The 23,240-nt window shown below is 46.1% G+C and overlaps 1 protein-coding gene across 1 annotated transcript in view; it reads left to right on the forward strand.

The window, feature by feature from the left end:
- The window catches only part of ANXA13 (annexin A13), a 56,039-nt gene that overhangs the window by 23,301 nt on the left and 9,498 nt on the right, over window positions 1-23,240 (forward strand). Inside the window, exons 3-9 of the mRNA XM_028105696.2 lie at window positions 5,037-5,112; window positions 14,082-14,176; window positions 17,382-17,552; window positions 19,920-19,953; window positions 20,305-20,384; window positions 20,966-21,034; window positions 21,459-21,560. Of these exons, the coding sequence (XP_027961497.1) occupies window positions 5,037-5,112; window positions 14,082-14,176; window positions 17,382-17,552; window positions 19,920-19,953; window positions 20,305-20,384; window positions 20,966-21,034; window positions 21,459-21,560 (627 nt within the window). The remainder of the gene's footprint in view (window positions 1-5,036; window positions 5,113-14,081; window positions 14,177-17,381; window positions 17,553-19,919; window positions 19,954-20,304; window positions 20,385-20,965; window positions 21,035-21,458; window positions 21,561-23,240) is intronic.

Below are 23,240 nucleotides of genomic sequence, written 5' to 3' on the forward strand. Positions count from 1 at the left end.
CAGTGCTTTTTGTCAAGTTAATGGTATTTGCTTCCACTGTGAGCCTGACTGCACTGGCACGTTGGCAAGCACCCCACAAGGGCTGTATCTCAGTGAGCTTCTCACACTCCATGAAGTGCTAATTATCACACTAGTCAAATGAGGCAGTTAACAAAATGTGGTGTTGGGGTGTCCTCCCGGGTCGCCTGAACTCCACACAGCCTGAATTATGAGCCAATTTACTGCCTGGTGTGGAAAAAATGTGTCTGGGACTCTAGATCCAAACTGCAGGTGATCAATGAAAAACTGATCCTTGGCGTGCCATTTACAAAGTGAAAACCCCACAAGCAGGAGAGGATTTAAAATAGTCTAGAAGTTTCATTGCCGATCTGCCTTTAGTAAATATTAATCGTTTACATTTTTTAAGCACACGCTCTCTGCTAGGCTTCATGTTAGACGCTTTGTATGAAGGATTTCATCTCGATTCTCATAAGAGACCTATGAGTAGACACTATTATTATCCACATTTGCCATGAGGAAACCACAACACAGAGGGCTTCCCAAACTTGCCCAAGGTCACATGAGTAATGAGCAGCTATGCTGGGATTCAAATCCAGTCTGGGGCACTGGAGATATATCTATATCTCACAATATCGAGTTTGGAAGATATCTCCCGATAGATTGACAGACAGATAGATGATAGATAGATAGATAGATAGATAGATAGATAGATAGATAATCTTCCAAATGTGTCCAATCAAAATATGCAGAATTGAAAACCTAGTATCACTATGAGACCAAAAACCAAGAGCTGACCCAGAGAAGCCGAGGAAATCCTAGCAGTTCTGTGGCTCCCTATCTAGCCTTTAAAATGTTATCTCGCGTAAGCCTCAGATCTTATAAGGGAGACATTGCCCCCATTTTACAGTTGAGAAAATGAGGGCTTAGAGGTTAATGGCCCAAGTTCACATGGCTGCTAAGGGACAGAACCACATTCAAAATTGGATTCACGTGGGCTCAAAGCCCAGACTTCTGTAATCATTTTAATTAACATCTAACATGTTATCCTTTTAATGTGTCTCGAGTGTCAGGCAAATGCTGTGAAGAGAGAAACTGAAAGAAAACAAAAAAGGAATGTTGCTCTGCTTCAATGTTGTCTAGAAAGCAGGTGGAATGTCGTGTATTTGCCTAAATCCTCACGGTGGTGTCTGTCCTCATGCTGGAGTCCCCTGAACGGCCATTTTGTGTCTGACGTGCGCATACCTGCAGATCCTTGCGTGGAAGTTCTGCTCGGTGGCCTCAGGTTTCAAAAATGAAATCTGATGGGAAACCGAGCCTGAGGACCCAAAGTCAGCTGCCTGGCTTGCCAACAATGAACAATGGAGGTGGAATGTCCGCTCCATATACATTCCAGGGAAGGTGGTTACCCAGCTCCTCAGAACAAGCCAAGGCCACCCCTTGCATCAACACTGGGCGGCACTGATGAATGCATCCATTGTGGAGGCAGTCCCAGCCACGCAGAGGGGGAAATTCCTAACAGACTGGTTTCTCGCCTCCCTCCCCACTTTTAAATAAGTCCCATCACATGATTCCTTCACTCCGACACCAAATAGCCTGCTGTTATGAGGAACAAGACTGAATTCTCTTCGAATTAGGAAAGATAACCAGCATGGCTTAAGAGCGGTTCTTAGAAGGAACTTGGGAACGGTTGATTTCCACCTGTGGTTGTGCGTCTGACAGAGAATTTTACACTGCATTTTTTAAAGACAACGTACATTTATCATCCTACGGTTCTATGAGTCAGAAGTCCAACAGGGGTCTCACTAACTAAATACTGCATTTTCAATTAAGCAAAAAGGAAAAAGTTATCTCAATATCATCTTTATTCCTAACATGTGGTTCAACATTGTCCCACTGCCCCCCTCCCCCATCTCACTTATTTTGGACCAAATGACAAATACATCTTTGTTTTTTAGCCTTGAATAAACTAGACGTTCAGAGGGTTTTTTCCCTTTTTTCTGTTTTTTTAATAGAAACTTACATTAATTTCTTTAATTTCAAACAACACTTGGTGTTGACTGAGTCGGCCTCTGAGCTACAGTTTCCCCTTCTTTGTGCTCCCACAACTCTGTGACAGGTGCATCATGGAACCACCTTACTAAACCACTAAGGGGATGAAGGATGGGAATGCCCTTTCATACCTGACAGAGCCAGGCTGGCCCAGTCATCTCAAGCAAGTCTCCACATGGCTTCTGCAAGTCCTGGCCACATCTTTGCGCAAATGAGGAAAAAATGTGTCCCTCTGGCCCTGCCCTGCCGGGCCGGGCCTGAGCAAACGTAACCCCAGCTGAACTCCAGCCCCCCTGCCCTCAGCCGGGGCACCACCTGCAGAGTTGTTCACAGAGCCCAGCATCTCTGTCTCCATTTATGGGAAGCGGGGCAGAGAGTAAGTGTCCCACCACATTCTCAGCACTGAGGAGGCTAAAAGAGCAGTTTATGAATCAGCCTGTTAAGAGGAGATGTCGGCTGCTCTGGTTCAATTCTAACTACTGGAACCCTCCACAAAATACTTCTAATGAAAAGCCAAGACACCATGCGCTCTTCTGAGATTGCTATTCCCATGCTCCCACACTCAGAGAATTTGATCAACAGGCAGGATGGGCTGTATAGTGTGCAGCCCATGCAGTCACACAGGCCCCATGCCCAGAAAGGCCTCGCATTGGCTTTAATGCTCCGATGTCACCATCTTTAAAGTTCTAAATCCATTTCAAACACGGATCCTACATTTTCATTTTGCACTGAGCCCTGCAAATTATGGCGCTGATCCTGCCAACAAGCCTTCAGCAGCACCAGATAGTTTTCTCACACCACACAAGACATTTGGAAAGAAAAATGGGATATGTCATCCCCCTGCTGAACAAAAAGGCCCAAGTCATACTTGGAGCACGAGGCAGGATGGTGCACGGGACTAAGCGTGGGTGTGAGGAGGCAATCCAAGCCGGGTGCAGCCCTACGTCCCATGAGGCTTCAGACACATTCCCTAACCGGCCTGAACCCAGATGTCCTGAACCCAGATAATGAAGAAAGGTCTGTAAACAAAGAAATTGTCAGGCATGAGGCAGGTGCTCAACAAATATGAGTCCCCTTGCCTGCATGCTTCAGAAATAGATACTTCAAGATGGGCCCTGCCATGGAGTGATTCCATAAAGCAGAGAGGTGACCGGTGGCCCTAAAAGATCCCTTTGGCTCTAGGATTACATGACTGTCCATTAACCAAGGTCTCGAAGCCAGCCCTCCTCTAGTCCACGGATATGAGTCAGAACACTTGGTTGCAAGGGCAGAAATCCAACTCATTAACTTCAAGAAAGTGGTGGTTCATTAACAAAACTGGGAAGTGCTAGGAAACAAGCATTTCTGTGTCTCAGGGTTTATACAGTGGTATTCAATCTCTCTTTCTCTCTCCATATTTCCACTCTTTTTGTCTCTGCCTTGCTTCACTCTAGACTCACTGTTTCAGTTGAACAAGCCCAGTCAGAAGATCTCTCTCTCTCTCTCTCTCTCTCTTTTTCAATATCTCAATATCAACCAAAGAAAAGACTCTGATCCTACTTGGATTATACTCCCACTTCTGAGTCATTCACGACAGTTGCCAGACTGACAGGGTCTGTGTCCACCCAAGGGCAGGACAACGGGGCTTAACCCTCATGACTGACAGCCCCAATGAAAACACATAAAATGGGGGATAGGGAGGCCCCCCAAAGGAATAGCGATGCCAGACAAACACAACATGTCTACTGGGCCTACTGGTTTCCTATTTCTTCCCTATGGGGGCCAAAGGAAATGAACGGCAAGACAGGGGAATTGGGTACATGGTATAGACAGTAGCACTTACACCAGAAATAAGGGACACATGTCATCCAAGAGAATCTGTGAGGGAAGGCCAAGAGCTCAGAAAACACAGGGTCTTTTCAAAGCTATTAGTAGTGTCATTGCAATTAACCTCACATCTTTACATTCTTAATAGCAACACATCTATTTTTATGTTGACCTTTTCTTTAGGCAACTAATACTGTTTTTCCATTTTATTTTTTATTTTTATTTTTTTAAAGGTTTTATTTATTTATTATTTTGAGAGAGAGAGAATGAGAGAGAGAGAGAGAGAGCACATGATAGGGGGGAGGGTCAGAGGGAGAAGCAGGCTTCCCACTGAGCGGGGAGCCCAATGCGGGACTCTATCCTGGGACTCCAGGATCATGACCTGAGCTGAAGGCAGTCACTTAACCCACTGAGCCACCCAGGTGCCCCTGTTTTTCCATTTTAGTGCTAATAGATTTCCTTTTTAAAATAACTTTAAGTAAAAACCAAGTAGGTCAGCTGGAAGAAAAATAATAAGCAAATAATAATAATGTAGACTTTAATAGCAAATTGGTGCATGTACTATACCAATGACCAAAGTCTGAGAAACACTAGCTTAGTGTATAAACAGAATATTCTCTCCCCAAGGAACAGTAAAAACCAGTAACTCTGCTATTGCTCTTCCATAGGTATCTCTGGCAAACTAAATATTGTATCTCTCATTGTGTGGATGGCAAAGCTTTAGTCCAGGTCACCAAATTTTTCTGTGATAAGGTCCTAGAACCTTCATTTTCTGCCTGGCAACACCTTTTCCTTAGACATACTTGTGTCTCGTGGCAAAAGGGGAGAATGAGCATTCCAGGACATGGGCCCACTGTATTATTCTCTGTCTCAGAGGCAGTCACACAAAGGTAGCATTGATGTCAAAACATCTCATCTCAGAGATGGCCAGGCTGATTGTCCTTATGAACAGAGGGGCCCATTTTCAGTGGTCATCCAAGGCCAGCTGGCTCCAAGGAGTACCAGTCATCTCTCTGGGGCCAGAGTTTCCTCAGCTGATTTCCACATGTACCCACGTATAAAGTGGCAGCTGGTCCCTCACTTGGATGACTTCTTCATCTTCCAAATAACTACCAATGTCAGCCAGAGATAATTCAAGAATGCCTATGTTGTCCACTCACCTTTTCAACTATTTTCTCCAGGCCAAAGCGAGAAGTCATCAGGGTTTTGATGTGGATCAGGATGCCAAAAAGCTGAACAAAGCCTGCAAAGGAATGGGTATGTTTTGTATTTTAACTTACTTTTGAAGTTGGTTAAATTTGATCTCATGTCCAACTTTCCCATGATCTTAGGAAGATGACCTTGTGCATTCCACGCTAACCCAAGTTAATTACTTCTAGGGTTCTCTTTGTAAAAGATCCCCAAACTATAATCGGATCCTAATGCATTTCAAGATTCAAAAGGATAGTTAAAAACTGGATACCATGACATTGAATTTGACCTTGAGGTCGAAGAAACTTCATGAGAAGTGTAGTCATGCAATCCTAATGTCATCCAAGCCCCTCTGATCCCTTTCATGAGAGGTGGTGGGAAATAGGGTGTGATGAAAGCTGGATTAGGGATCTGGGAACTGCATCTAGAAGCAGATCAAGTAAACATAAAACTGTGGCCAAGGTCAAGAATCAAGGGTCAGACCAGAGAAGCCATTTACATCGATGCCTAAGGTAAGTGCATGACTAAGAATAAGAGACTAAGAAAGAGATCAGGAATAAGGTAACCCCAATAACAAGGTGAGATGAAGGGGAGAGCATCTAGAAATAAGGCCACGAGGAGAGGCTCTGAGACCCAAGGAGGTCTCTGATGAAACAACTTTCTAGTCCCAGAAACCCAGGTTTTAGTATATTCACAGGATTGGTAACCGTCATTATTAATTCCAGAACATTTTCACTGCCCCAAAAGAAACCCCATTCCTATTAGCAGCCACTCCCCACTCCCCCTTCCCTTCAGGTCCAGGCAATCATAATCCACTTTCTGTCTCTATGGATTTGCCTATTCTGGACATTTCATACAAATGGAATCATGCAATATGTGACCTTTTGCATCTGGCTTCTTTCGCTTTGCATATTGTTTTGCAAAAACAGGTGCTAGATTTTTACTTAGGAGTAAATCAGTGAAGATTTACTTTCCTAGGAATGGGTATTGTGGTACAACAAGTACGGCCATAAATTCTTTGTGTGACTCCAGAGAAAGAACTGGAATCCATAGTGGAAGTTCTAAGAAGAGATATTTTGCTTCAATATAAGGAATGATCTGAATATAAAATAGTCTGTCTTGCCCAAGAAATGTTGGAGAAGTTCCAAGGGAGTTGGGGTTGGAGAAGATCTGGTAAGAAAGTGGTAAAAGTAAGTGAACGCTTACTTAGTAAGTGTTCTTGAATGAATCAGAGGGAGAGGGAGCTGGAAATGAAGGATGACAACTAGCTTGCTTGGTTTGGGTGCGGGGGAAGGGGGGCATCAGTGGAAAGCTCAGCAGAAAGGAGTTGCTTCTTGCTCATATCCTGACCTGGCTCATGTTGTATTTGGACAACAGCTGTCAGGAGCCATGTTTGCCTGGAAGTGGTAGGATGTTTATAGTTCTGAGTCTTGCTGAGTGGCTGAGCCAGCCTCACAGGTGCTTCCCTGCTGCTTCTCAAGTGAGGTCCTGACACCTGGATGTGGGTTGGAGACAGGAGCAAAGTGGGTGTGGGAACAACTCAGCTGCATCAATGATAAATCTCCACATTCTTAGCCACTTAGTGAGTTAAGTTCAGAAAGAACAGATGGAACACCTACTGAATGCCAAAAATCAGTGTTTTCTTCTCCCTTTTGGATGTGGTTTCAAGGTGGTACCACTGTTGTGCTGATTACTGTTGTAGAGCACCTTCTATGTGCCAAGTGCTAAGCTGGGCACTGCACACAGGTCGTCTTGTATAACCCTCTCAACAACCCTATAAAGCTGTATTCTAACGATTTAACAGATGAGAATACTGAGGCTCAGAGGTTAAAGATCTTGCCACGGTCAAAAAGTTAGGAAATGAGAATGGGGGGGATTGGAAACTAGGGCCATCTTGGAAAGCTATGATTTGGTTGAAGGTCTAGAATTCTAGAATTCCAACCTCTATTAAAAAATGCAAGGCAGGGACACCTGTGTGGCTCAGTCAGTTGAGCATCCAACTCTTGGTTTTGGCTCAGGTCATGATCTCAGGGTCGTGAGATCGTGAGATCAAGCCCCACGTTGGGCTCTGCGCTCAGCAGGGAGTCTGCTTGAGATTCTCTCTCTTCCTCTGCCCCTCCACTCTCTCTCTCTCGCAAATAAATAATCTTTTTTTTTTAAAAAGTGCAAGCCAAAGCAAAATTGCATCTGGCAAAATTTGTCTGCCAGACCATGTACCCGTCTCATTGATATCCCAGCCCTGCCAGGGCTGGCTTTACATAACTAGGGCCATGTTGTCCCATAGCCACAAAGGTGAGTGATAAGGTCATTTTAAGTTTTTGAAAAGCCAAATTTAAAAAAAGCGGGTGAAATTAATTTGAATAATATACATTAGCTAAGTCAATACCGTATCAAAAATATCTCAACAGACAATATAAAAATTATTAATGAGATATTTGACACCTTTTTTTTTTCACATTAAGTCCTCAAAAGACTTATAGTGTGTTCTACACTTACAGAACATTTCAACTTGATCCAGCCACACATCACGTCCTGCATAGCCACACGTATCCACTCTATGGGGCACGGTGGGTGTAGGGGCCCTACTCATCAAAAAGATTATGTGCACTCCCCACCCACTCATCCTCCTACAGGATTCAAAATAAGAATGCTCTATCCTCAAATAATATTTGATTTTTCCAAATCACATAAAACTTACAGATTTCCTTGTTTCTTTGGTGCCCCTGCTTTCCTAGGTCCTAACAATGTGTGTGGTCTGGGTCTTGGTTAATCCAGAACAGCCTTTTATCCTCCTCACTACACTGACACTCTTTGTCAGGCCTTCCTCTTAGAACTCCATGCCCCTCTGCTGGCCCTTCTAAGGAAAAGGCCTTAAACCTGAGAGTGCATGGACCCAATACCTATTATCCTTCCTGAAATGTAAAAGGATGCTTGTCATTCTCCCTCAAAGAAACACAGAAAGAGGCTCCAGAAAGAAAAGCTGCCATGGAGATTACCCTAGTTCTAGTTCATGACTTCTCACCAGGGTGTTAATACACAGATTCAGACTGGTAGTTCAACGTAGTTTCTGAGATCCAGCATTTCTAGTAAGTTCCCAGGTGATGCTGATGGTACGAGTCCTAGAACTGCGCTTTGGGGAGCAAGGTCTAATCCATCTGAGATCCACCAAGGTTAATGCTGTTCAAGGCACACTGGAGGGGAACCAGGTCTAGAACTCAGATCTTGTGACCCCGAGCCCAATTCTCTTTCCCCTCGCTAGGCATGGGAATGAATTTTGGACCTGGCTTTGAGCCCCTGCTCTGGTACCTACTGGTGCTGTGACCTTCGTTTTCTCAACTGCAAAATGGAGCCAATAAGGCCTCGTTACAGAGAGGGGCTGAGGTTAAGGAGGCATCACAGTGCTCAGCACTTCATTGGCCCTCATTAATGCTAGTCGGTTCCTTTTGAATGATAAGCTCGGATCCAAAATCCCCACAAAGCCCATTAGATCAGTATGAGCAGCGAAGAGGCCCGCCCTTGAGTGGCCTTTGTTCTTCATCACTGCGGGTGTACCAGGTGGAATGGTGCTCCCCCCAAAGATACGTCCACCCAGAACCTGTGAATGTGACCTTAATTGGCTAAAGGGTCTTTGCAGATGTAATTAAGTTAAGGACCTCGAGAAGGGATCAACCTGGATTACCTGGGTGGGCCCTAAATCCGTTGACAAGTATCTTTAGAAGAGAAAAGGGGCGGGGGCACCTGGGTGGCTCAGTTGTTAAGCATCTGTCTTCAGCTCAGGCCATGGTCCCAGGGTCCTGGGATCGAGCCCTACGTTGGGTTCCCTGCTCAGCGGGAAGCCTGCTTCTCCCTCTCCCACTCCCCCTGCTTCTGTTCCCTCTCTCACTGTGTCTCTCTCTGTCAAATAAATAAATAAATCGTTAAAAAAAAAGAGAGAGAGAGAGAAGAGGGGCGCCTGGCTGGCTCAGTCAGTGGAGCATGCAACCCTTGATCTTAGGGTCGTGAGTTCGAGTCCCACGTTGCGTGCAAAGATTACTTAAATAAATAAATATTTTTTTAAAAAGAAGAGAGAGAGTGGCAGGAGAGAAGCAGACACGCAGGGAGAGACCGTGTGGAGCCGAAGCAGAGCGTGGAGTAATGTTCCAGAAGCTGAGCTAAGGATTGCTGGCAGCCTCCGGAAGTTGGAAGAGGCGAGGAACAGATTTGACCCCAAAGCCTCTGGTGGGAGCGTGGCCTTGCTCACATCATGATTTCAGCCTTCTGGTCTCTGACTCGCGAGGGAATATATTGCTGTCTCGAGCCATTGAGCTTGTGGTCATTGTTACAGGAGCCTCAGGAAACGAACACAGTGGGCAAGTGAAAAGCAATGACCCTCCCTGGCAGGCAAGGTTCTCCCCACTCGTGGCTTCCTCTAATCTTCCCTGCACCCCCATTTGCAAAGGAGACACCAAGGGATTGGGAAGCCCACAGCCCCCCGCTCAGCCAGGCTGCTGGGGCTGACGTGTGGAGCCTGCGGGGGAAGCCGAACCGCAGCCCCCAGCGCACTGCCCAGATCCCTTATGTGGCACACGGGCCCCGGGTGTGAAGAGGAGGGCACTTCAAACCCAGCGGCCTCCCTCCTGCTGGAACTCAGCTCAGTGTCCTCCCAGAAAATTGCTGGGAGAGCAAAAGCGAGGAGGCTGATCACCCTGGGCCTGACCTCTACTGTATAATTACCCTGCAGTGTCCGATGCACAGGCAGGGCTGAGGTTCCTTCTTGTTTTTTAAGAAGTCTTTCCCAGAACCACTGGGGACTGGCCCCAGTGCCTCAAACCATTGTAAATGTTTACAGGAAATCGTTCAGCAGCACAGACTGCTTATATGACACACGTATTGTGAAATGTAAAATGAGGTCATTGTTCAGTAAATCACTTCTTGGTCGGGTAGTGGGAAAGCCTCCCAGGATAAACCTGAAACCCAGATTCAAAGGGCTTGAGGGAAATCTGGTCACTTCCATGCTGTCCCCCAGCCTCCAGGCTATTGCTGAGCCATCCCAGAACTGCTTTGGTCCCTGGTCTCACTTTCTAAAGCATTCCAGGAAGGAAAATCTAAAAAACATTAATTTTAAAATGTTGACTTTCCTGAATTATCCAGATATGGGTTGACTCTGGCATCAGAGGAGATTTCCAATTGGTCCCTGCTACATAGAGCCCACCCAAGTGGTACATGCAGCTTACACCAATGCAGAGACAAGATCTCTCATGATGCTATGCAGAAGTCTTTATTCACTCACTCATTCAGTCAGTCAGTCATTCACCCATATATGCATGCATTTAAATATCCATGCATTCAGCAAGTTGATGAATATTGAGAGGCTTCTTCTGTGTGGCTACAGCAGTAAGTGAACCCCCCTGTCCCATGGGACGTGCAATGTGGCATGGCAGAGATGGGACAGAGAACAGGCCATGTGAGGCACACAGAAGGCAGAATGCCTCATCTGTTCCAAAAAAGTACATTGAGTTGAGTCCTAAAGGAGGAGTGGGAGCGAAGGTGAGGATCAAAGGAAAGATGTTCCAGGTAGAGGGAAGAGCCCATGCCAAGACCCAGAGGTGAGAAAGAAAGTGTTGCTTGTTCTCGGAGCTGCCCATGGGTTAGGGAGAAGCTGGGAGAGGATGGGTAGGAGGCACATGACTTTGAAAGGCAAGTAGAAGGGACTCCAAAAGGCCTCATATGCCCCACTGAAGAGTCGAGACTATTCTGGATTTGAAGGGCCCAATGTTATAAGCTTTTATACGGAAGAATGAGCAGGTGAGCTGCTCATATGCAAGCGTGTTCTGGGGATGGTGAATGCTTGTTGGAAAAGGTGTGTTTGACGCAGGAACCCCGTTGGGTATCCGTGGTTCTGCTGAGCAATGTGACAAAGGTGAGGGTGAAGAGAAGTGAGTGGTTCTGAGAGATACCAAGGAAGTGGAATAGTGAGGTCTTCGTGGTAACTAACTGGGTGTGGAGTGCGGGGAGAGAGCGAAGGATGAGCCCCAGATTCCTGGCTGGCACAATCCAGTGAATGGGCCACCTGGGAGGCAGGAAGGCTCCATCCAGGGATGACACCAGCAGGGATCCAGGCCTGAGATGCGGAGGCCCTTGACCTGGGCAGAAGCAGCCCTCACAGAAAGAAAGGGGCCGAATCAGTAGAGTTTTATGAGAAAAAGAAATCCCTTCTGAAATGAGATTTCTGGCACTCAGAAATTAAAAAAAAAAAAAAGTCACAGAGGAAGTAATTGGATACCCATGACAGAGGTAATGCAGGAAAAAATTTGGAGGAACAACATAAATAACAGCACTCGAAATGAACCAGAGCTAGGTGGCGATTAACCACCACTCTTCTTGTAGGTGAGCTCATCCTAGAATTTTCTGTTTCTCCAGCTGGAATCAAACAGCTAGGTCTTCCCAGAATCGTACAGCTGGAGCTAATCCCTGAGACTATGTGAACAGTCTGAGGACACATAGCTTGCCAGGACCCGCACACAGCTCTCCTATGCCCGTCTCCCTGGGTACCGCTGTGAGGACCGGCGGTGCCAGAGTCGAGACATGGGTAAACAGGTCGGCCTCCGCCAGCACAAACAGAAGGAGAGTCTTTTTATTCCCTTCCCCCTCTCTACAGTCATGCCCCCCCCTTCCGTCCACACCTCCCCTGTACCTACCACCCAGATTTGTCTTCCCCCAATCCTTCCACCAAAAGGCATCAAACGCATCTACCACCTCTTGTTCCTTGCAGATCCTGATCGCTCAGCTGGGTGGGAGCGATGGCACAAGTTCAACTAATTCAGTTCCCTTCCAAAGTGACCAAGCCCGTGCTAGTCACAGGGAGCGGCCACTGGGAGTAGGGGTGGGAACGGGCCAAGGCAGGACTCTGCAGACTCTGGCTGTGAAGAGAGGGTTTGGGGCTCCTTTCTGGAAATCTTGACATACAGCTGAGAGTAGTGGGTGTATGAGTTTCCTAGAGCTGCCATAACAAAGTACCACAAACCATGTGGCTTAAAACAGCAGAGACCCATTGTCTCCCAGTCCTGGAAGCCAGAGCCTGAAGTTAAGGAGTCGGCAGGCCATACTCCCCACTGAAGGCAGTAGGAAGTTCCTGTCCCAGGCTTCTGCCCTGCTTCTGGTGGCCTCAGATGTTCCTGGGTTTATAGATGCATCTCTCCAATCCTCCATCCTCACGTGGAGCTCTCACTGGGTCTCTGTGGCCAGAGTCCACATTCTGTAATAGGCTTTCAAACCTCAATCATTTGGCTACCACCTCCCACAATTTTGGGCAATCTGAGTACTAGTGACATAATATTCTTCTTTTAATCAACTCCTTCAGGCCCTGTCCTTTACAAAACGTCAGCAAAATCACACATTTAATACCTTAGTGAGATTTTATATATGGTTGACCCTTGAGCAACACAGGTTGGAACTGAATGGGTCCACTTATATGTAGATTTTTTACAGTACTGTAAATGTATGTTCTCTTCCTTATGATTTTCTCAGTAACGTTTACTTTTCTCTAGTTTATTATAAGACTACAATATATGATACACAAAACATACAAAAATGTGTGAATTGACTGTTTATGTTATCAGTGAGGCTTCTGGTCAATAGTAGACTATTACATAAGTCCTTAGGTTTTTGGAGACTCACAAGTTATACATGAATTTTCTACTGCAAGGGGAATTGGTACCCCTAACCCCTGTATTATTCAAGGGTCAATGGTGTGTGTGTCTGTGTGTGTGTCTGTGTGTGTGTGTATGCATATATACAATATATATATCATACAGCCAGTAAAGGAAGAGGCATTATTTGAATCCAAGCTGAAGAATCTAATTCAGGGTTTGCTGTTTAAGTAGTCTTTCTCATTCCCACACCTTCAATACATGGATCCTCTTTCCAATCCAGTCTCCATGGACATTCTACAGGATATTCTAAAAAGGATATTCTCCTCTTCTTTCTTATTCATTATAGTTTTTGATACTGATTAAATATCCCACAATGAGCATGTATTACTTTGAGCACAGAGGAAAACAACTTTTTAGAAAGAATGTGATTTAAAGATGTAATAGAAGTTTAAAGAGGCAACTACCCATCGTGGTCCCCATTAGGACTTCTTTCTTGAGATTGACACGGTTATGGGTGGGCTTGATATTGTAGCAGTTTGGGCCCATATGTTAATCTCTTCCACTCAGTTTTAAGTACTTGGAGGCCAAAGAACAGACCATACTTTGTTTTGTTTTTTTTTCTTGAGATTGTTCAGTTTTATTGAGGTGTAAATTCACATACCATGCAATTCACCCATTTAAAGTGTACAATTCAATGTTTTTCAATATATTCACAGATATATGAAAGCATCATCGCAGTCAATTTCAAACATTTTCATCACCTCAGAAGGAAACCTCCTTCCCTATTAGCTATTACCCCCCTACCCACCACATCCCCACACACTACCTTCTGTCTCTATAGATTTCCCTATTCTGCACTTTCATGGGAATGGAACAACATAATATGTGGTCTTCTGTGACTGGCTTCTTTCACTTAGCATGATGCTTCAAGGTTCATTCAAACTGTAGCATGTATCAGTACTTCATTCCTTTTTCTGGCCAAATAATACTCCGTTGCATGGATATACCACCTTTGTTCATCCATTTGTCCATTGATGGGCATTCAGGAAATTTCCACCTTTTAGCCATTATGAATGATGTGGCAATGAACATTCGTGTGCAAGTTTTGTGTGGACATTTGTTTTCATTTCTCTGGAGTATATAGGAGTAAAATTAAGGCCATACTCATTCCTCTTTCTGCTACAATGCCTAGCACCGTGCTTCATGCAATGTGAGGCCTCTGTGGATATTTGTTGAGTGAGTGAGAAGAACACAATTCTCCACAAGACTTTAAAAGCGAAAGTGTCCATCTAGGTTCCACCAAAACCTCTGACCATGGCCCTAGCTTCCTGAGAATTGACTAAAATCAACCTCCATCTTCTTTCTTGTTCACTCTTGGCCTCGTTTCTTTCTCCTGCTCTTTAGGAACTGATGAAGCAGCCATCATTGAGATGTTATCAAGCAGGACATCGGATGAGAGGCAACAAATCAAGCAAAAGTACAAGGCATTGTATGGCAAGGTGATCCAAAGGGTCCTCGCTAGCAGGCACACAGACTTGGCCTAGGCGTTCTCTGCTTTCTCTATACTCCCAAGGCAGCGGAGAAGATCTTTAAAGCTTTACTGAGTTAGCTCAAGAGAAAACAAGATGAAACTACTCTTCGCAATTTTAATTGATTACAGAGAAACTGAAATTGCCTTGTTAACTCAATAGCCTACAAAATCAATATTCCTTAACTCCTTTTGAAAATTGACTTCCTTTTTCTATTAATCCCTCTGTCATTTTTCCACTCATTTGGACCAAGTCTACATATTAACGTACAGATAGGCCAGTGACTTGAGAACCAGTTTTCACAGGTGGGTCTTTCTTCATACAAAAATTCTTCATCTATTCACTGGCCCTCAAGAATGATACACTCTTCATAAGTGATTGTGACAGAAAACTACCAAAAAAAAAAAAAAAACAAGCAAACAAAACACAAACCTCCATTTCTTTAAGCATGAACACTTGGTTTTCTTTCTTTAGATGTGTCTTTTCTTTCCTTTTTGTTGTTGCTGATGGTGTTATGTATAGAAATCTTTAAGTATGCATTAAGCTTTTTATTTTCTTTATTAATATATGATGAACACAATTTAACCTTTTCTTAATGTCATGAGAATTATTAGCATGCAAAATGAATATGAATTGTTATGCTGTATTCGAATCCATATTTACAAAACCTTTACAGTTTCAGTCCCTCTATGTATAAATAGATACAGACATGGGTTTTCTTACTTATTTGACACTGGGCAGGCAACAATCTCTTTAGGCCCTGGTGTCCTCACACACAGAATGAAAATGGTAATTTACCTCCCTTCCCAGGTTGCTGAGAGAATCAAGCAGGCTAATGACAGCACCTATCAGTAAAGGGAAGCTATCCTAGGTTTGACTCTTTCCATTTTACAGAGAGGAAACCTGGAGCTCCTCTCTGTACATGACTCATGCAAAATCACACACTTAGTAAGAAAAAGAACCAACACTTCAATTCTAGTCTTTTGACTCCAGGGCCAGCATCCACTCCTGAAGAACCCATTGCCATGAGAGGAGCTATTTCTTTTCACACTACAAGGCCCAGATAGCTGTGCTTTTATAGTTTCCCTGCAACTCTCCTCACAGTCAGGCTTGTCAGTGTCGTTCCTTGATGACATTGATGAAAGTAAGTGAATCTTCAGTTCACCTACATGGAACTGAGTTGAATGACATTGAACTTTCATCCTTGTCAGCGTGCCTAACTATAGCAGCCCCTCAAGAGCTATGTCTACCCCCACCCTACCCACGTGGAAAGTCAGAGCAGGCTTCTCAAGCCTGAGGGTAAAGCCGAGTAAATGAGCTCGAGGTGAAGACTTGGGGGCTCTGCTAAAGGTCAAGTGGGCATTTCCAGCACCAAACTTTGCAACACCAGCACATGCCCATCCTTTGCTTATACACCAGTTCACAGCTGTTTCAGACAGCCGGGACTGCCAAGGAGACATTGGCAAGGGACAAATCTAGGTCCCCATATCAACCAAGCTCCAGAGAAAACACACACCCTAAGGTGACACAGCTAGTGAACAGGAAAACCAGGATTGGGGCTGAGATCTCCTGAGCCGGCTTCTGTGTCCAAACAGAATGAAAACACACAGGGATTTGTTTTCATGCTTGTGGCCTGGAAGAGTAGGCAGCTGGGAGTTCTCTTTCCTACAGTTCTATACAGTGCCCATCCGACCTGAAAAAACATGTCCAATCTTTGGGTGGATCCACACTGTGGGGCACTGACCACCGGCCTGCCTTCACTGGATGCAGCATTCAATGGAGAAGCTGCCTTAAGATGGAGGCAGTAATAGCACAGCCCCCTCATGAGACTGCAGATCCCCCCTCGTAAGGCAAAATCTTCCGGGTTTTTCTCCCAGGCTCAGAGCTCAGAGGTTCATGTGAGAAAGAGTTGGTGATTAGACCATTCTACACAAGTTCCTTTCAGTATGAATGATAATAATACTCACTTACTGAACATTTAAAGTGTGCCAGGCACTGTGCTTGGGCTTTATACGGATTGTCTCTGCTATTTCTCCCAAAAACCCTAAGAGGGGAGTCTTATTATCTCCCCAGTTTTCAGAGCAGGAAACTGACAGTTGGTGAAAGTACATTTCCAAGGTCACACAGCTGCTGTGACCATGTCGTTAGCCACATTGCCACGTCGCCAAGGGGCCAGAGTCACTCTGTGCTGTGATTTGGGTTCCCAAGATGCTTGCTGCTCCAGGGGGTCCCTCCCTGCCCCCGTCTGACCCACAGGGGGCCGTCTGGACATGAAGGGCCTGCTTGGAGGTCCTTCACTGAAGTTGGGGACATTGGCGACTCTAGTTAGACGGAACACCAATTCTTGTCCCTTTCGTCATTAACCCATCGTGTCAGAGAGACACAGGTAGGAGAAGGCAGTGTACCTATAATAAGAGGCACTTGCCAGAAAACATCCATGATGATGGACACTTGCTAAAAACAGGTGCCAGTGGGCATTTCCCATATGCATTTCTTCTCCCTACCTGAGTGCTTTCCCATGTGTCTCCCTTTCCAGACTGAACAAGTTAACCAAAGCGATTGCACATCTGGTGTGCCCAGGATGGTCCCCGTTTATTCCTGTTTTGCCCTGAAATGATTGCTACTTTATTATTGCCCCTTTCATTCTCAAACCCATTCCCATTCCCATTCCCATTTGGATGACAAATGATCTGATCCCCCTAGAGACAACAAACCCATAGTTCAGTCCTTTCTCGTCGAGCAGGTGTTTGGGGGCGAGTCCTTCATTTTTCTGAGGTCAATAAATGGGAATAATGCCAATCTTTCTCCTGCCGGGGCTGTTCTGAAGATCGGTGAGAAGGCTCTCTGAACCCCAAAATATCCGGCAAATGCTGGTTGTTACTGTAATTCATTTTGGGGGGTTTTCAGCCCTGAGCAAGGGATCTTCTCTGCCCCTCTGCCAGTCTAGGGAGACGATGGATAGGAAGTCTCTGGCCAGGAAGGTGACTACCACCAGTGTCCTCCAGAGCAGGTCACTCAGGCCAGTAGAGCTCTGTCCCCTCACCCCGCTCCCCCAAGTTGTCCATGGCGGTTTTCCTGTTGACCCCAAGGCCATGCAGTGGGGAGAGCAACACTTGTCCCTCTGCTTTGGGCCATTCCCCAAGCAACAGTCAGGGCTCTTGCTATCTTCCTACAGGACCTGGAGGAGGTGTTCAAGAGTGAACTGAGTGGGAACTTTGAGAAGACAGCCTTGGCCCTCCTGGACCGCCCCAGCGAGTACGATGCCCGGCAGCTGCAGAAGGCCATGAAAGGTCTGGGCACAGATGAGGCAGTGCTCATCGAGGTCCTGTGCACAAGAACCAATGAGGTTAGTTCCAGCCAAACCCCCAGCCCCAGGCCCTGAGGGAGCATCCATCCATATGCCCATCAGAGACGGTTACAGCAACCAGAAGGAAAACTGTTCCCCACATTCCACTAAGGGGGTGAGCAAGCCTCTGGACAGAAACGTATCTGCTTGGCCCCATGCAGGAGAGATCCCTCTCCCAATCTTCTGGCTGTCAATTCTGGTGTTGCTGCTCTTGGCTTGACAGAACAGACCCTTCCTGAACAGCTGTGTCAACGCAGCTTTTGTTTTTCTAAAAGGAATGCACAGTTTTATATGCAGGAGGCAAGACTCTACTTTCCCCTTCCCAGCCTGACTTTGCGGGTCTTCTGCACGAATAAGGCAATGCATGGTCTGCGCATGTTTGTGCAGCTGCCTTGTCCACGGCTGTCATCTGGCATAAAGTACAGGAAGGGCTGCAAAGAGGCATGGAGGTGGGTGGTGTCCCTGGGGATCCCAGGGACACCCCTCCCGGCTGCTGGCGCCTTCCTGGAGGTTTCCCTCTGCTTCTCTCAGCAGACCTCTACCCTTGTCCCTTGGGCGCACGCTGCCATTTCAGGAGCTGAAAAGAGCCTTTGTTAAGGCTTTAGTAGGAGCCCATTCGTCTTTGGTTCCAGAAGTCTCGAGGCCCAAGGAATTCATCAAGAGTAGAGGGGGTCCACGAAGCATTATTCGGAGACCCCTTCCCTCTTCCAAAACCACTCATCATGTAGGATGGGGAAGTCCAGCAAGGAAAGTCCCAGAAAGTCCCAACATTCTTGAAGCCTCCAGGTAGGACACAGAAGCAGTGTTTGGAGCAGACAGCAAGGAAAAGCTTCGACAGGACTCTGATGCCAAACTACTGTTTAAAAAGCCTCGCGTGCAGACGACCCTGGGTGGTTTCTGCTCAGCCTGTGCTGTCCAGCGTATTTCTTGAAGCACTGCCATGCTCCAAGCTGCAGCCTAAACCCCAAAGACCCTTTCCTAAGCATCCCAGGACTTCTCTTCTTTCCCCAAGAGAATAAAAACCCTCCATTTCAAGGAGTTTCCATTCAGGACTGGGCCGTAGGGAAGGGTCAGCAAAGGAGGTTGGCATCAGTTTGGTCCAGCAGGTATACAGTGTTCCTGACACAACATCCCCCACCTTCCAGAAACACTGCAGTCCCAGCCAGGAGGCGTCCAATATGGGGGCAGTTGGCAGCCGGCCTTGGCAAGAAGGTTCTGGTCATTATTTTTCTCTTATTTGACCACATATGGCTCCTCCTCAGTCTGGTTTCCTTCAAGTCCTGCTCCCAAACAACAAACAAGCTCTTTTTTCTCCCCCCAATCAAATAGATCTGACAGTAGAGAGAAGAAAATTAGGGAGAGAGCAGCCCTCAGGTTCAGGCAGATCCTGGTGGTGGGTTGAAAGGAGGAGAGCGGAAGTAGCTGCATGGCCACAGGTGGTCAGCCCCCACCAGTTCCCACGTCCCCCCACACCCCCCCCAGGCTCTTCACCTTCCCCTGTGCCCCCCGCCCCCCCACCTGCCCACTGACTCTCTTAAACAGCTTGACGCTCTGGGGAAACGCCTGCTCTCAGATACTGCTTGTTTAAATGTAAACTGAGGCAGGTCCTGAGGGGGCCACTCAGCGCAAGTCATCGAAATACAAAGCCCTTCTTCCCACTACACACCCTAGAGAGAAGCCTGCACTCCTGCACACAGCATACTGTTTACTGAATGAAGCCTGTTTCAAGTAGAGAAAAATTGGGAACAACCTAAATGTCCATCCATCGGGAGGCTGGCTGAATACACGGTGGCTTACTGGGGGATGGAACATTTTGTATCCCCTTAAAAAACACTGTGACAAGGTATACACAGAGCTGGATCTCCAAGGCATCTTAGTGAGTAAAAAAATAAGTCAAAGAACAACATATACAGTATTCCACTTTTCTGACAATTGTTTTCTAATTGTTATAGAAAACAATTCTATGTATTTTCCGTAGCACGTCTATCTGTATACAAAGGTGAAGACGAATATTTAGGCAGATACTTACTGAACCTGTGGCACGGGCCACCTGAGTGAGGATGGGGATGAGGGATGGCGTGAGGTGGCGGTCAGATGGTAGCTTGGCACTAGTAGTTTTGCTTTTAACGAAGGACAATGTCTGCACGTGTTACTTCTGTGGCCCGGAATGTTTGAATGGAGGGGCTTTTTCACACCTCCAGGGACCTGCTTGAGGCCCAGGCCCCGAGCCAGAGGGTGGCCCTCTCTGGGGGAAGTTACGGAGCCATCCTGTGTCCAGAGACAGGCTCCGGCTGCTTCTCTCTCCGTGGTTCCTACTGATCAACCCCACCTGGGAGTAATGGTTTTTCTTTTTATCACCCTTCCTAGGAGATCATTGCCATTAAGGAAGCCTACCAAAGGTGTAAGTGACTTTTTAATGTTCCTTTTCGGGGCATCTGGGTGGCTCAGTCTTTGGGCGTCTGCCTTCAGCTCAGGTCATGATCTCTCAGGGTCCTGGGATCGAGCCCCGCGTTGGGCTCCTTGCTCAGCGGGCAGCCTGCTTCTCCCTCTCCCTCTGCTGCTCCCCCTGCTTGTGCTCTCCCTCCCTCCCTCTCTCTCTCTCTCTCTCTCTCTCAAATAAATAAATAAATGCTTTACAAATTAAAAAAATATTTTAAAGAATGTTCCTTTCAAAATACGTCTGGGAAACGAAATCATCTGCTTTCTCCACCCCCCCGCCCCCCCCCCCCGGCCCCTTTTTCTCCTTCGAAAGTATTTGACAGGAGCCTTGAATCAGATGTCAAAGCTGATACCAGTGGAAACCTAAAAAAAATCCTGGTGTCCCTGCTACAGGTAAGATCAGCCCCACCAAGGGGAACATCTCTTTTGATCAACTCAACTAATTATAGACCTTAATTACATCTGTAAAACCTTCTTTGTATCTTAACATAACACCATCATGGGAGTGACAGCTTATATTCACAGGTCTTACCTCCACTCAAGGGAAGGGGATCATGCAAGGGCTGGGGCTGCTCGGGGTCATCCTAGAACTCTGCCTGCCACAAAGGGCTTAGGCTAGACTTACTTCCAGAACTTTCCAGGACCAAGTCTCAGGGTTCTTCAATACCGGGAAGCTCCGAGAGGTGAAATGTGGAATTTTGAAAGGAAGATTATTAGCTTTCCAACGGAGTCACTCTAGGGGACATCAGGGGGTTGCTCTCAGCCTGCTTCGAGGTCCCTGGGGTTTGTGAGTGACCCTGGTTTGTACAAGAAAGAAGGCCCAAGTGCTGTCTCAGAAGCTACTCTGTTTCTCAGTTGTGCCCTAAAGATGGCAGCAAAGAGCAGCCCCTCTGAGATCAGCCCCAGCTTTCCAGGACTTTCTCTTTTTGTTTTCTGTGGTCAAGCAGTTAATAACAATGTGTCAATTTTTCAAGGCTAATCGTGATGCAGAAGAGGACGTGGACAAAGACCTAGCTGGTCAGGATGCCAAAGATCTGTATGAAGTAAGTGCACAGACCTGCCAGTCTCAGCAAATTCTTTTTCTCTCTTTAAATTTATTAGTGCTACTTCCAACAAACGTTTCTTTATTTCATGACAATGGGAGTGACTTGAGAAATAAGTATGATCTTTAGAAGATTTCTTCATATATGCGGTCTTCGTGAACCTCTAAGAATTGTTCCTACTCTTGCATTCTAGAGCTGACCACTTCAGATCCATTTTGGAACAAGGGAGGGCATAAATGATATAAATAAATGTGGGAAGTTTACTCGCGGGTGGAAGCTTAAAGTGGTCAGTGGATCAATTTGACTTCTATTCAGTGCATATTTTGTAATTTCCTGCCTGCCAGTAGGCCTGGTCACAGAACAAAATATTCAGTCTTTTTGCAAAAGGCTTTTTTTTTTTAAATGTTTGCATTTGGCCCACAAGGCAGGGGAGGGCCGCTGGGGCACGGACGAGCTTGCCTTCAATGAAGTCCTGGCCAAGAGAAGCCACAAGCAATTACATGCCACCTTTCAAGCCTACCAGATTGTAAGTAAACCAGTACTAGGGTAATGGAGTTCACACTAAAACTGTGTATTTCCAAAAGAAGTCAAGATCAGGGATCAGGAACTACGGGTGTCTTTGACAACAGTTGTGCTTAATCAGAAGTGACTTAGCTTCTCCTCTACCTCAAGGGATATTCGATAACGTCTGGAAACACTTGGGGTTGTCACTTGGGTGTTGGGGAGGCCGTGCTAATAGCATCTAGTAGATTGAGGCCAGGGATACTGCTAAACATCCTACAATGCACCACAACAAAGAATTATCCAACCCCAAATGGAGTGCCAAGGTTAGGAAACCCCGCTTTCCAACCGAGACTGGGAAAGCCGAGGAGAGCCAAGGTGAGGAGCAAAGCCCTAGAGTCAGCGTCCAGGTTGAAATCCTGGTCTGTCCCTGGCAGGTGACCCAACCTCTCTGTCCTCATTTGTAAAACAGGGACCATAATCCTTATCATCACACCCTCCCAGGGTTCTTTCAAGAGTTAAATAAGATACATGTACGAGGCTCGGAATAGTACCTGGCATGCGGTAAGCACACAAAGGTTCTCTCTCATTATTATTCCAATTTACAGCTGGGCTAACAATGTGCCTATCACTCCCACAACAGATGTCATCTACCTCAGAGACAGACTCCTGAAAAGACGTGTATAAATTACTTTTATACAATTATTTTTTATGTAATGATAATTTTAAGCCAAGAAGATGAGTCCGTTATTTCAAGGCATTTAGTGGTGAGCCCTGCCTTGAAAATCAGTCTTTAATTGCAAGAAACCTTTTGGGGAGTATCTGATTTTTTTTTACTTTAAATTTTTTTATTGTTATGTTAATCACCAGACATTACATCATTAGTTTTTGATGTAGTGTTCCATGATTCATTGTTTGCGTATAACACCCACTGCCCCATTCAATACGTGCCCTCCTTAATACCCATCAGCAGGCTAACCCATCCCCCCACGCCCCTCCCCTCTAGAACCCTCAGTTTGTTTTTCAGAGTCCATCGTCTCTCATGGTTCCTCTCCCCCTCCGATTTACTCCCCTTCATTCTAGGGAGTATCCGATTTTTTGTCTCCCATTGTTTATTTGTAGAGTGCTTTTAACTAGTCAAAGCACTTCTGTGCCCTGTATCTCATTTCAGTGCTCCAACAATACAGTAACGATAATGTAGGCTGAGCCGCTGTTGTTACCTACGACTGCCGGACGAGGAAGTCTGTTATGAGTAAGGCGCCATCTGTAACTTATCAGGACCACACAGCAAGCCGGTAGCGGAGAGTGGATGAGAATTGCAAGATTCCCCAGCTCCAGCCTCTCCCTCGGCTGGAGCTGGCCGATCCTCACTCGAAATAGTGTTTCCTCTGTATTGCCAGCAGATGAAAAGACAATAAAGCTTAGGAATTTTATCATTACTGTATATAAGCCTTGAGGGCCCTCTGCTTTCAAATCGTGCCCAGAGTCATGATCAAAGCCAGCGGACTCTGCACTCCCTTGGCCTCTGCTCCTAGAGCTGTGTAGACTCTGAGCTGGAAGACTTCTCCATGACCTACACCCTCTTCCCACATGGCTGGGGCCATGGGTGGAGTTTCAGGGGATGGCTGCCGTTGGTGATCACTACGGAAACACATACATGTGAACGTGTGTGTGTGTGTGTGTGTGTGTGTGTGTGTGTGTACCG

Source organism: Eumetopias jubatus, unplaced genomic scaffold (assembly GCF_037043125.1).
Source record: "Eumetopias jubatus isolate StellerSeaLion01/CBP00866 unplaced genomic scaffold, mEumJub1_p1.0 scaffold_4, whole genome shotgun sequence".
NCBI lineage: Eukaryota > Metazoa > Chordata > Mammalia > Carnivora > Otariidae > Eumetopias > Eumetopias jubatus.